The sequence below is a fragment of the Sturnira hondurensis genome, unplaced genomic scaffold (assembly GCF_014824575.4).
Source record: "Sturnira hondurensis isolate 20B ecotype Veracruz unplaced genomic scaffold, ASM1482457v3 Scaffold0016663, whole genome shotgun sequence".
Classification (NCBI taxonomy): domain Eukaryota; kingdom Metazoa; phylum Chordata; class Mammalia; order Chiroptera; family Phyllostomidae; genus Sturnira; species Sturnira hondurensis.
In genome coordinates, this window is record NW_028089294.1 from 11,717,382 (window position 1) to 11,730,752 (window position 13,371).

General features: G+C 42.0%; 1 protein-coding gene across 4 annotated transcripts in view; it reads right to left on the reverse strand.

The window, feature by feature from the left end:
• SPAST (spastin) overlaps positions 1-3,628 on the reverse strand; it is a 54,646-nt gene extending 51,018 nt beyond the window's left edge. For 2 of the 4 annotated variants that reach the window (XM_037066631.1, XM_037066632.1), the window contains exon 1: positions 2,938-3,627. In XM_037066631.1, the coding sequence (XP_036922526.1) occupies positions 2,938-3,346 (409 nt within the window). In that variant the 5' untranslated portion in view covers positions 3,347-3,627. Of the gene's footprint in view, positions 1-2,937 lie in introns of all 4 variants that reach the window. The other 2 variants (XM_037066633.1, XM_037066630.1) reach the window with 2 other exon arrangements.
• Between the last annotated feature and the right edge of the window lie 9,743 nt (positions 3,629-13,371).

Consider the following 13,371-nt stretch of genomic DNA (forward strand, 5'->3'; position numbering starts at 1 on the left):
AAATTTGTTTACTTATATTTAGAGGGGAAGGGAAGGAGAGAGGGAGAGAAATATCAATGTATGGTTGCCCCTCATGCGTCCCTTGCTGGGAACTGGCCTGCAACCCAGGCATGTGCCCTGACTGGGAATTGAACCTCGATACTCTGGTTCGCAGGCCCATGGCTCAATCCACTGAGCTACACCAGCCAGGGTGCAAACCACTTTTGACATGTTGGATCAGTCACAGTACCTTGTCCATACACTGCATAAGTCTTTTTTTGCTTTTTTTACCTTTCTTGAAATAATAAAGCATAATACACTAAAAATGTTACTTACCTTCTTCCATCTTCAATATTAAAATGGCTGCACAAAAAGTCACCAAATTTTGTAAGTATTTTTAATGCACGCTAATGTGACAACTGTCACAATACAATCCAATAAAACTGTTTCAAATGAAGTTAAAGGCAACTAAGTGCTACTAGAGCCATCATACAAAAAAAACTTAATGAACTTTTTGGTCAATCCAATACAAAAACTGTCACTTGTACAGGAATAACTTAGGTAGAAAAGGACTATGACAATATAAACTCAATTTTACTTCATTTTTTAAATTTATTTATTTTTAGAGAGAGGGGATGGGAAGGAGAAAGAGTGGGAGAGAAACATTGTGTGGTTGCCTCTCATGCGTCCCCTGCTGGGAACTGGCCTGCAACCCAGGCATGTGCCCTGACTAGGAATCGAACCGCAATCTTTGGTTCACAGGCCTGCGCTCAATCCAAAGAACTACACCAGTCAGGGCAGTTTTACTTCATTTTTAAAGGAAAATGAATACATAATTTGTTTCAGTTTGAACTAATTTATTATAGCATATGATGCATCAGTTGTATTCTGATGTCCACTTTAGAAACTAAAGCATAAAACAAAAACCTCTGAAAAGAAACATTATCAGAAATAGAAAGAGGGTGAAATATGGTGTACATGGATTGCTATAAGTATTTATCCTTAAAAATTATTTAATATGATTTAAATACAATAGATATAGGCATTTGTGTAATACTCACAGTTAAGTCACCAGCATGAAACCCAAGGTCTCAATTTGACCTTTGTCACTTATCTCTCATATGCAACTGATTTCTCTTTAAATCTAAGAGCCTAAGCTCTTTTTTAGTTTTTCATAACTAGGTTTTCCTTTACCAGTCCTCTGATCGTACCTCCAAACTCCCATCATCCGGTGTTAACTAAAATTTCTTTGTATTTTCTGGCAGTCTCTTCCTAAATACAACAATTAATCTACCCTTAAACATATTCCCTCTATTATAAAACATCTTTGACCTAGATTAATAAACTTTCAATTAATTAAAATAGGGTCCTACAGTAAAGCATTACTTCTCTAGGAAGAATGATAGTACCCTTCATCCTCCCCAAGAGATCTCTGAATGATCCTAAAAGGTGGTGAAGAATGAAGCAGTTAACAAAACACTTCCTTCCACAAATACGTGCCGCAGTCCTTCTTTGAACTTTCTTAACCTTCACTCTCTATTTATGTTCCAAAACCATGAACATATCCTACTTCTCACTCCTGAGCCCCACAAAGGAAATAGGTTTCAATAAAACTAAATCTAAAAAGGTTTCTGGCCCTGGCTGGTGTGGCTCAGTGGATTGAGCATGGGCTGAGAACCAAAGACTCACTGGTTCCATTCCCAGTCAGGGCACATGTCTGGGTTGCCAGCCAGGTCCCCAGTGGGGGCCATGTGACAGGCAACCAAATAAATAAAAAATCTTTTTAAAATACTGTAACAGTTTGATAAAATTAAAAAAAAATAAAATAAAAACAGTTTCTGGGGTTGGTAATGGAAAGAGACTACAAATTAAGTGCAGATTGCTTTAAAAAGGGACAATGACAGTACTTCATTAAGGTGTGGAGGAAACGTGTTCTTTGGTACAGGGAAAAGATCTCAGCATGCTGCATTTGAAGATGGAAGGAGGGATTTTCAAAATGCTACAGGACTCTTTACTTATCATCTTCCATAAAAAAGTGTCATTACCAATAGCCCAGGTTTGGATGGCCTGCTTTAATCTTTTGAGCCTCAGGTTTTTCATCTGTAAAATGTTGACACCAATAGTACCTTTACCTCACAGGGTAATTGATGGAATTAAATACACAACACAAGGAAAGCTAAGAGCGCAGTGCTTGGCACATAGGTCTAATTACCTTAAAAGAAATTTGAAGGATGGAGTATCCTTGCTTTGTTCAGAAACATAAATCTTTAAGTTTTATTGTACAATGGTATGTATAAAATTATCCTATTCATTCACTTAACATTTCGATTTAGAAACTTAAGAGGCTGTCTTGAAATACTAATCTAGATAAAACCCAATTAACCAGGGGCAAAAGTTTTAGGCTAAAACAGAACTTTACTGAACAATACTTGGGAGTTATTTTATTGCTAAAGTGACTGTCATGAAATTTTAAAAAATGCAAATTCAGCTGTAACTATATGCAACTGTTCTTTCAAAATTAAGTCACTATTTGTTTTTTTCCTCCCTGACACTACAGTACCCTGCTTTCCTTAGGAGCCTTTAACAAGTCACAGCTCCTTCACTATCAAAACCTTTTTTGGAAACCTGGCTCAGAGGAAGCCACACATTGTTTACAGAAAGGATCCGTGTGGTCACTCTAGGACAACTGTCACTGTCACCAGCACGTCTGGTGTCATGAGAAGAGTAAGGGAAGGGTGGTGTGTGAAACAAAGTCGACAACTAGGGAGCCCTGAAAGAGGAGAGGTTTTTCGCAGAGGATGAAGGTCTGACTGCAGGGAAGCAATCTCCCGGGGAGGATCAATTTCCAGGGGTGCACCGCGGGCTCCCGCACGAAAGGGGCGCAGGTGTTGGCCTCTCTCGGCGACCCCACCGCTTTCTCCCCGGCGCCACCGCCCCTTCCCCGAGCCCTCCAGTTACCTTTCTCGTCCTCATCGATGCGCAGGGCAATGGAGATGTACTCAAAGGCCTGTTTGTGGAAAGCTCGGACGCGCTCGGCCTCTCCGCCCGGCACTGGCGCCGGGGGTGAAGCCGAGGCCGGCGCGGCTGGGGAGCTCCTCTTGGCGGCCATGAGGGCGCGGGAGAAGCGCTGGCAGAGCCACACGAAGAGGAGCCCCAGGTGGAAGGCGACTAAACGTAGCAGCGCGAAGCCTGCGAACAGCGGGTAGGAGAAGTAGTACAGGTTCCGCTTATGCGGCGACTCCGGCGGAGGGGCCGGCCTGGGGGCGGGACGGGTGGGGGCCAGGCAGGGGGGCGGGGGCCTGGGAGGCACCGGGCTGCTGGGGCTGCCGGAGCCTTTCTTCTTCCCGCGTCCACCTGGAGAATTCATTCACAGCTCCCACTGCCGCCGCCGCCATAACCCGCCTCCCGCAGATCGACGGCGATCAAGTGACGGCAGCGGCCACTGGGACGGCGAGGGCCACAGACCTTCGCGCTCCGGCCGGTCCCAGGAGCTCGGCACCTCGACTCACTGCTTGCCAGCCCCGCCCCTTTCTCTTCACGCAGGCAGAAGCAGTGTCCCTTCTCTAGAGGCTGAGGTCGGTGGCTCCTGCCCCTCCCTCTCTAGGACCTCTAAGCCGCCTCCTGTAGCTCAGAGCGGTGGCCGCGCGCGCACGCCTTCCCGTGTCTTTCTCCGGCGCGCGCGCACGCCGCCGTCTTTGTTGACCCGAGCTCCTAGTGCGCATGTGCGGTGCCCGCCCTCCGTTCCTTTCCCGATGAACTACAATTCCCGAAGTGCAGTTCGGCTTACGTCATACACTGCCCCTTAGGAGCCCCTTAGGCCCTTAGTAGAAATACTGTTCAGTTCACTGAGATACGGAGCTGCAGTTTGGGGTCGGTGGGCGTGTTTGCAGGGTTTCTGCTCTTAGCTTGGTCGTTTTCTTAGGAGTATTTGTTTCAGTATTTTCTGCCCATCTTTCGCATAGGATAATTACTCTGCGTTCCATCTCTGAAGCAATGGGTACCAATCTAGGAATTATCTAAGAGAGAAGTGGTAGTAGTGACATACAAATTTTAAGGCACCAAAACGAGAATTAGCATAATGGGGTGAAGTCAAGGATTCCAGAGGTTCAACTGAATTACTACGTTTAGGTGAAGAATTAGTTTATTTGAAGAAGGGAATTTTTAAGGTTTACAAAGTAATCGTCCCATAGTTTACTGAGGAATCCACACTGGGCATTCCCCGCTTCCTCCGCTTCCTCCGTCCCCCGGCAGCGCTTAATGTACGGTAGGTCCTTTCCTTTAAGGACCTGCCTATTCACTTCTGCTGCCAACACAGAAAACCATCTCCGAGATCACAGAGATGGACTACTAGATCAATCGTACCCTCCTAGGAACTGGAATCTTGGATGGAAACAGTGGGATAGAAGGTAGTATGAACTGAATGTTAAAGAGCAAGCCTATGGTTCACTTCATTGAGATCCTCAGAGAAGCCAGGTTCCTAGTCTGGTCACTTTATAATGTAAACTATGCAATAAACTAACCAGCCGATTCCTCTAATTTCTGTTTCTCCACTATTCCTCTACAAGTATAGGCTACTGCAAATATGACTTGCTCCCTGCTTCCTTCCTACTTTTCTCTCCCCTTGATCCTGCCTCTATGCTTATTCCAGTTCCTCATGCTGAAATGCCCTCTTTAACATCTTGATTCGTTTCAGTTGCTGACTTCCCTCTTTTGAGCTCCATAGTACTTTTTGTTCTTGTGTGAAATCTATTATATTTATACATATATCATGTAAACAATAAGTGTATAATTTATGTGTATAATTTAAAGAAAAATAATATAAAACAACATCCAGTTTATGGAAAACTAATGTAACCAGCTTCTTGAAGCACTCTGAGACTCTCCCTAATGTCACACTTTCTCCCCTTCTACAGAAAGCCACTATCCTGAATTTTGTACTCATTCCTTTGCCTTTCATTTTAGTTTTGCATATATGTATGTAGCTACCTCTAAACAATATATTGCATAGTTTTGCCTGGTGTTGACACCAATGTGATCATACTGCCTGTAATCTTCTTAACTTTTTCTGCTCAATATTTAAGTGTTTGGCCCTGGCTGGTGTAGCTCAGTGGATTGAGCGCAGGCCTGCGAACCACAGAGTTGCAGTTCGATTCCCAGTCAGGGCACATGCCTGGGTTGCAGGCCAGTTTCCAGCAGGGGACTCACGAGAGGCAACCATACATTGATATTTCTCTCCTTCACTCCTTCCCTTCCTCTCTAAAGATAAATAAATAAAATCTTTAAAAATATATTTAAGTGTTTTGAGATTCCTTTTTGTTGATTTTTTAATCCTCAAGCAAGGACATTTTCTCCATTTTTTTTTGAGAGAGTGGGAGAGAGAGAGAAACATGAATATGAGAGAGAAACAAATATCCATTGCCTCCTGCATGCGCCTCAACTGGGATCGAACCTGCAACCTAGTCATGTGCCCTGACTGAGAATCGAACCTGGAACTTTTGGTTTGTGGAACAACGCTCCAAACCCACTGGCCAGGGCCCTTCTTATTGATTTGTATAGCTATAGCACATTTATTTTTACTACTATATTCCATTGTATGAATTTGCCACAGTTTATTTTAGTTTGGTGCGAGTTTTTTCTGTCATCTTAAGTAACTACTATAAGATTTTGTTTATTTTTTTTGAGAGGGGAATGGAGAAAGAGGGAGAGAAACATCAATGTGTGGTTGCCTCTTATGCGCCCTCTACTGGGAACCTGGCCTGTAACCCAGGCATGTGCCCTGACTGGGAATGGAACCAGCAATCCTTTGGTTTGCAAGGTTCCATTGAGCACTCAATTTAAAGATGACACCAGCCAGGGACTACTGTAACTTTTTAACTTGGCAAAGAGATGGTCCAATAATAGAGTGGTTTTGGAGTTAGACTGGATGCATTCTAATCCCAGCTCCACCACTTTCTCTGATCTTGAACTCAGCTTCCACATGTTTTAGCTTCTACATCTATTGCATAAAAACAGAGTAGTAGCCCTGGCCAGGAGCTCAGTTGGTTAGAGCATTGTCTCCATTGCCAAGATTGCGGGTTCCATCCCCAGTCAGGGCACATACAACAACAAAATCAGTATTTCCCTCCCTTTCTCAAAGTAATCAATCAATAAGTTAATTAAAAATCAATTGATAAGTCAAAACGTTAAAAAACAGTAGGCGGTAGTGCCTGGAATGAAGTTGCTGCTTGATATTTGTTCAGTGAAGAATGGCTCTCCCACTATATATATATATATTATATATATATTACATACCTCAACTAAATTCACACTATAATTCACCTAAAAGAACTACTGGTAAAATTCTGAGCATTCTTTACTGTTTTCCAGGACCACAACAATCCTCAGGTCATTTTTTTCCCCTTGCTTCTCCTGCTACCTTCACCATCAAAAATTTTTTAGGGCTTAACTGTAATGTTTTCTTGAGTAATCCTTCCCTTATCACCTCTAGCAGAAATGATCCTTTTTTTAAAAAGGATTTTATTTATTTATTTTACGGAGAGGGGAAGAGAGAGAGGGAGAGAAACATCCATCATTTGCCTTTCACACATCCCCATCTGGGGACCTGGCCCACAACCCAGGCATGTTCCCAGACTGGGAATCAAACAAGCATCCTTTTGGTTCTCAGTCTGGCGCTCAGTCCGCTGAGCCACAGAAGCCAGGGCAGAAATGTGATCCTATTTTTTAAATTCTTATGACAATATGGTTGTGTTATTCTATGGCTCTTCTCGTATATTGCCTTGTGTGATAGTTATTTAAGTACTTCATTACCTCCTGATATAAATTATAAACTTATTTCAAGGAAGTGGCTCATTTTCTGCACCTAGCCTGAGCCTTGATTATGGTACTCATTTAATAAAGATTACTAATTTGAAAAATAACTCAAACATGGTAATTGCTATAGAAATATGTTGCTGTGTAATAGATCACTTCAAACCCACTGACTTAGGGAAAAAAGCCATTCATTTACTCACAATTTTATGAGTCAGCAATTTGGGCTGGATTAAGCTGGGTAGTTCTGAGGGCATTGCCTTGGGACATTCATGGGGGTGCAATCATCTGATGGCTTGACTGGGGCTGAGTGGGCTAGCTATGCTCACTCACATGTCCAGATGCTGGTGATGGCTGCTGGCTGGTGCATATATCTTCAGCAGGGTGTTCCAAGTTCTTTACATTGGATCTGGCTCCTACAACAGTATGAGTGGAAGCTCAAGGCCTCTTGAAACCTAAACTCCATGGTTGCACAATATCATTTCTGTTGCATTTTTTTTTCTCAGAATAAGTCTCGGGGCCAACTACAATGTCAGAGATGGGAAAATAAATTCTGCATGTTGATAGAGGAGTGGCAAAGTCGCATTGCAAAGGGATGTGTGTGTGTATATATCCCTTTTTATATATGGAATTATTGTGGCCTCTTTGCAAGTAATCTGCCACAGTGATTATGCATCAAAATTTTTTAGTTCAAATTCAGATTGGAACTTAGGATGGATGCCTCATCTGGGAAATCATTGCCCAACCATTTTGCTGAATTGTAAAAACCGTATTTTAATCACAAAGTAAATTTACATACTTAAGATTAAGGGGAGAACAAGAGTGATATGATGGTGACCACTACCACTAACTGACATTGAACCGTGTTCTGAGCTGAGCCGTTTAACTTTTACTGTGTTATTTAATCATCACTATTTGAGTTACGCATTATCTTCATTTTTTAAAATAGAGAATTTGAAGCTCTAACAGTCTGTTACTTGCCCAACCTCACATATTGGTTAATGACACATACTTTGGGGACTTAAAAGAAAAATCTAGCCTACCAGAGAAAAACATTTTTATGTAGTCTCTTTATATTTGAATAATTATGAAATGTTTTTAGCCCCTGGAGGAGTTATTTTTCCTTTCTGGTCATCCATGTGTGGAGTTTCTGGCTTCTGGCTTCCCACTTGCTGACTCTCTGATATCCAGTTGTGTTTGATATTGACTGTGCTTTCCTGTACCTTGCCCATTTTGGGAGGGGGGGGGATGGTAACAACACAGGTTAAGAGTCAGAGAGACTTGGGTTGGTATTCTAGTCCTGTCACTTATTAGTTGTGTGATATAGAACAAGTTCTTTAACTAGTTAACACCTTTGTAAAATGCGTGGAATAAGAATTAAATCACGGAAGAATACATCTAAAACCTCTAGCATAATACCTGTAACATAAGAGGGCTCAATAAATTTTGTTTCTGTTTCTTACACCTACAAAGCCATTCCAGAATTCAGACTCTACTGGGATCTCAGTTTTTAGTAACCTCAACACATGTTCTGCTTCTTGAAATTATTTCCCGGTCACATCCATTTTCAGAATTAATCTCTTCCTGAATTTGTCCAAAGGAAGTTACCCTGGCCTTATACTCCATCTGGCCTGAAGATCCTAACCTTCTCAGCCATGTAACCTACAGTTTGACAGCCTCCCAGTTTTCTGGTGGTGAAAACTTGGAGAACACTTAATCTGGAATGAAATCTGGGCCAGTTTCACCAGAACAAAAAGGAGGAGCTGAGTACTGTGCCAACTAATCCAGGACATTCGGTCACTTTATCACTTTAACCCATTAATCTATTTACAAAGTGACTACCACCAAGTATTGTTTTTTTCTGGATATTTTAGCTCTACTTCTCTCCAGCTTGAAAGATGTTGGATTACTTGAAGTAGGGAGTTATGACAGATATTAAAATCCTCTTTTAAATTAAAAAGTAAAGTGCAATAAAATGGCACACCTAGAACCAACAGAGGAAGTGACTGATTCTGAAAAAAGGCAGAAAACCTAAAAGGGAAAAAAATGAAAAGGCACAGTTAGCCCTGGCTGGTGTGGCTCAGTGGATTGACTGTCAGCCTATCTAACTAAAAGGTTGCCGGTTCGATTCCCAGTCAGAGTACATGCCTGGGTTGCGGTCCAGGTCCCCAGAAGGGGCGCGTGAGAGGCAAATGATGGATAGTTCTCTCTCTCTCTTTCTCTCTTCCTTCTCCTTGCTCTAAAAATAAATTTAAAACAAAATTTAAAAGATATAGCGGAAGGCAAGGGATGGGAGAAGTAGAGTAACAATTAGGTGATTATTATCCTATTATCTGTAAGCAAAAATACAATTGCAGGCAATTGACCATTTCCCTGTACTGAGTCCATATTGTGGTACATACTGTTGATTTACTTGTTCAACAAGTAGGTATTAAGCATGGACAACGTGACTGGCAATGAGTAAGGTACCAGGATTATAATAGGGAATAAGATCAAGTTTATAGTCTGTTACAGTGGCCAGAGAGCTCATATAGCAGCTAGCAACAGTGGTCAGACACATAGCATATTAGTTCCATGTGTGAATGTGAACAAAAACTGCATACGATTCACATGATGGAGACCCAGAAACTGCAGAGTACCATCCCTGTATAGGATGGGACAGCTGTGAGTCAGCTCCAGGGGATTTTTGCCTTTCAAGAATGTGTGGTCTACTGTTGCCAGATTTTTTAAACATTCCAAGAGAAACCAGATTTCTGAGTTTTATGTGAATCTATTGTGTAATTGATATTGACTCAAAATTTAAAAACAAACCAAAACCAAGACATCAGTTTGAGATTCTCTAATTATAGATGACTTGTTACTAGTGAAAGTGTGGGTGAGTTCATGGTTTTGAAACAGCAGTAGGTGTAAGAGTACGAATTGTTACTTAACCTGTTCAACTTGATTTTTAAAGCTATGATTCTGTGGAAACGTAAGCAGAGTCAGTTGATACAAAAGTAGAAATGAATCCCCTAAGATGATTATCAGAGGGTGTATTCAATGCTCACTCTAAAAAAATAGTTGGGTATATAATATAGTATTACATTTCTATATTTATGATGGGCAGGGTGTGTTTACAAAAGATACCTTCTCAAGTGCACATGGAAAGCAGAGTAATGGGAATTGTTAGTTCAGGGTGAATGTTGGAACACGTAAAAGGAGTCGTCTGCTTTCAAGGGTGGTTTCTACCAGCTGCGGTGGTTTCAGAAAGTTTTCTTTATCCTTGAGACCCTCTTCCTCATCTTATCAGATACGCTCACTTCCTATATTCTGGTAAGAATAATTGAGTTGCTCCATACCGTGTCTTCATTGGTGTTTCAGTGTATGTCACATCCACCCTGCCCATTCCCAGCTTTGCTTAAATACTTATTCTCCAAAGATACCTACTTACATTTATCTCGATCTCATCTGAACTCCTTCAGAATTTATGCTCTACAGCACTCAATTTACCTTTAGTCAATCATTATCTTATATTGTCATTTATATGTATCACATCCATGCCTGATCTTCGATGAACAAGAATACAGATTTATGGCCCTGGCTGGTGTAGCTCAGTGGGTCTAGTGCAGGCCTGCGAACCAACGCATCACCGGTTTGATTTCCAGCCAGGACGCATGTCTGAGTTGCAGGCTGTATCCCTAGTATGGGCTGTGCTAGAAGGAAGGCACGGTTATTTATGAGAAAAGGCACTGTTCTTTATATGTATCTTAAAGTGCTCAAACTGTCCAGGAGTTTGAGGTCCTCAAGATCAGCTCCAGGTTTGATTTGCTAGGAGGACTCACAGGATTCAGAATATAGTCAATAATCACTGCTATGATTTATTACAGCAAAAGGATACAAAGCAAAGTCAGCAAAGGGAAAAGGCACACGGTGCAAAACCTGGAGGAAATGAGGCACCAGCTTCCAAGAATCTTCTCTCATTGGATTCACACAGAACACACTTAATTCCTCCAGCAATAGGTTCTGACAACACATGAGAAATGTTGTCTCCCAGGCACATTCATCGGAAACTCAGTGCTTGGGTTTTTGTTGGGGCTGATTATGTTGGCACCCTCTGCCTAAGACATACCAAAATTCCAGACCTCTAGAAGGAATATGCAGGTGCTTGATAAAAACCATACTGTTTGCACCAACAGTTTAGGTACAATCAGACACTCATCATTTAGGGAAGTCTGTATCAGTGTAGGGAGCTTTTTAAAAAAGATTTTATTTATTTATCTTTAGAGGGGAAGGGAAGGAGAGAGGGAGAGAAATATCAATGTATGGTTGCTTCTCGTGCGTCTTGTGCTGGGAACTGGCCTGCAACCCAGGCTTGTGCCCTGACTGGGAATTGAACCCCGATCCTTTGGTTTGCAGGCCTGCACTCAATCCACTGAGCTACACCAGCCAGGGCGTATTAGTCTCAGCCCTAATATGTCAACTGTTTTCCTCACACTAATTATAAACACCTGGGTGAAGGGACCAATAAACCAGAAGACTTTTATTTTAATACTATCATACAACCAATTAGACTCATTACTCACATAATATTCTTTGCCATTATTGAATGTTTTATATAATGATATTTTCTCATTAAATTTTTAAAAATTCATGATTTCGGCTTCAAAAAGTTCAAATATTGATAAATTTTTGAATCAAGCAAAGATTTCCCCTCCTCATTTTCTCTCTCTAGAGGTAACCACTGGTAATAGTCTGTTGTGTTATCTCTCTGGGCTTTTTCCTGTGCATATACAAATATATATGTGCAAAAATAGAATCTCACTACATGGATTTTCCTACAACATGCATTTTTTTTCATATAAAATTATGTTGTGAATGTCTTTTAATGCCAATACCTACAGATCTACCTCATTCTTTTCAATGGCTACACAGTGGTCCATTGTATTGAGATACAACAATTGAACCTATTGCCAATCTTTTCCTATTAAAAACTATGGTACAATAGGTATCTTTATATCTTTGTACAGTTTTGTATTTCTATGGGCTAAAGTTCTAGAAGTAGAATTGATACATTAACAATTCTGTTTTGGTTTATCTCTTTCATTGTAAGCTCATACAGAGTATGGATTCTTTATATAATATGGTTGTTAATGCTTTTTTTAGCTAACTACTCAGAATCCATTCTACCTCCTTCCTACCCATTCTTTCTCCTCCTAATCCATTCTTCCTCCTTCCTAATCCATTCTTCCTCCTTCCTACCCATCGAAGTGTTTCCTTTGTGGAACCAATTCTCCCTCACCGCATATGCAATTTAGGTGGGATCAACCAGCAAGTCACATCATGTCTTTGTTTAGGGATGGACAATAATTCAGGTCTGTATTAGTTTGCACAGGCATTCACATTATCAGAATAACCGGTTCAAGTTGGACAGACCAGAGCCAAGTTCAGACTTTCGGTCCATTGGTAGACCTATGAGAAGTGATATTTTTGTTACAGAACAGACACACAGAGGCCTGGACTCCGGAGGATGGTATACTAATACCGTCTGGACCACCTACTGGGCTTGACTGTCCGCGCCAATTGGAAACACATCTCTCAATGCCAGAGATTTGTGAAAAGAAAAGGAAATGTTTATTTAATACAGACTTAAAGTAGTGACCTAACATCTTTGTTAAAATATCAAAGTCCTTTAGGATATCCACCTACGCACACAGCACTCTTGTCTCCCCTGGGCCCTAATTCAGGGTACCGTAACTCAGGAAAAGAGCACACATCTATGTTTCCAGGCCGCTGGCACCATCAGCTGTGTCGCCGTCCACACAGGATCTCCAAATTAATCCAAAGTCATGTGGCATTTTCTTATGGTCCACTGGCAAGAATTTGTTGTATCCATTTTTCCAGGCAAAGTCTCTCCTGCTTCCCAGGCCATGCGGCCAAAGGGAACACCCCAGAGCCTCGTGGGCCTCTTCTACCAAAGCTGTGGGGGTCTCCACTCCACCAAAAGTGCGTGGCTTTCTTCAACTGGCTGCAGGGGTCCCCACTCTGGCAAAGCCGCGTGGTTCTCTCCTCCAATGGCTGCCGTGTCTAGGCTTAAATCCCTGCACCAATCTTCCTCTGTACTCCCATTTCCGACTCCTCCCACAATCAGTGACTGATTCCTGTATTATTCCAAGTTTACTGGGCTGCCATCATGAGTCTGGGCAGGTATGGCCCCATGTCCTGGAGCCAGTCTTCTCCAAGCTCCCACGCAGGTGCTATAACTCGGGGGAACTGCCCCCCAGTTACATCTTGGGGGGGAAATGACTTCCATGGTAGTCTTGTGACTACCAAGCCTGGCCACACCATTTAACATATCCAAGTGACCCGCCAAAGTCTATAGATATGTGAAATGACCATGCCAGGGATTAGTTGTAAGGCTGTGGCTGTACAAAACAGCCCTGCCTGTTCCTGCTCCATGTGTCCCTTCCCCCAACTCACACCTGTGGGTTCTGGATCCCATTCCAAATCCCTAGACACCTTGAGTTCTGGATCCCATTCCAAATCCCTTTTTGGGACCCCCCTCTTGGCTGCACCCTGTATCACTTTCTCTCCTTCAATGTAAAAAAG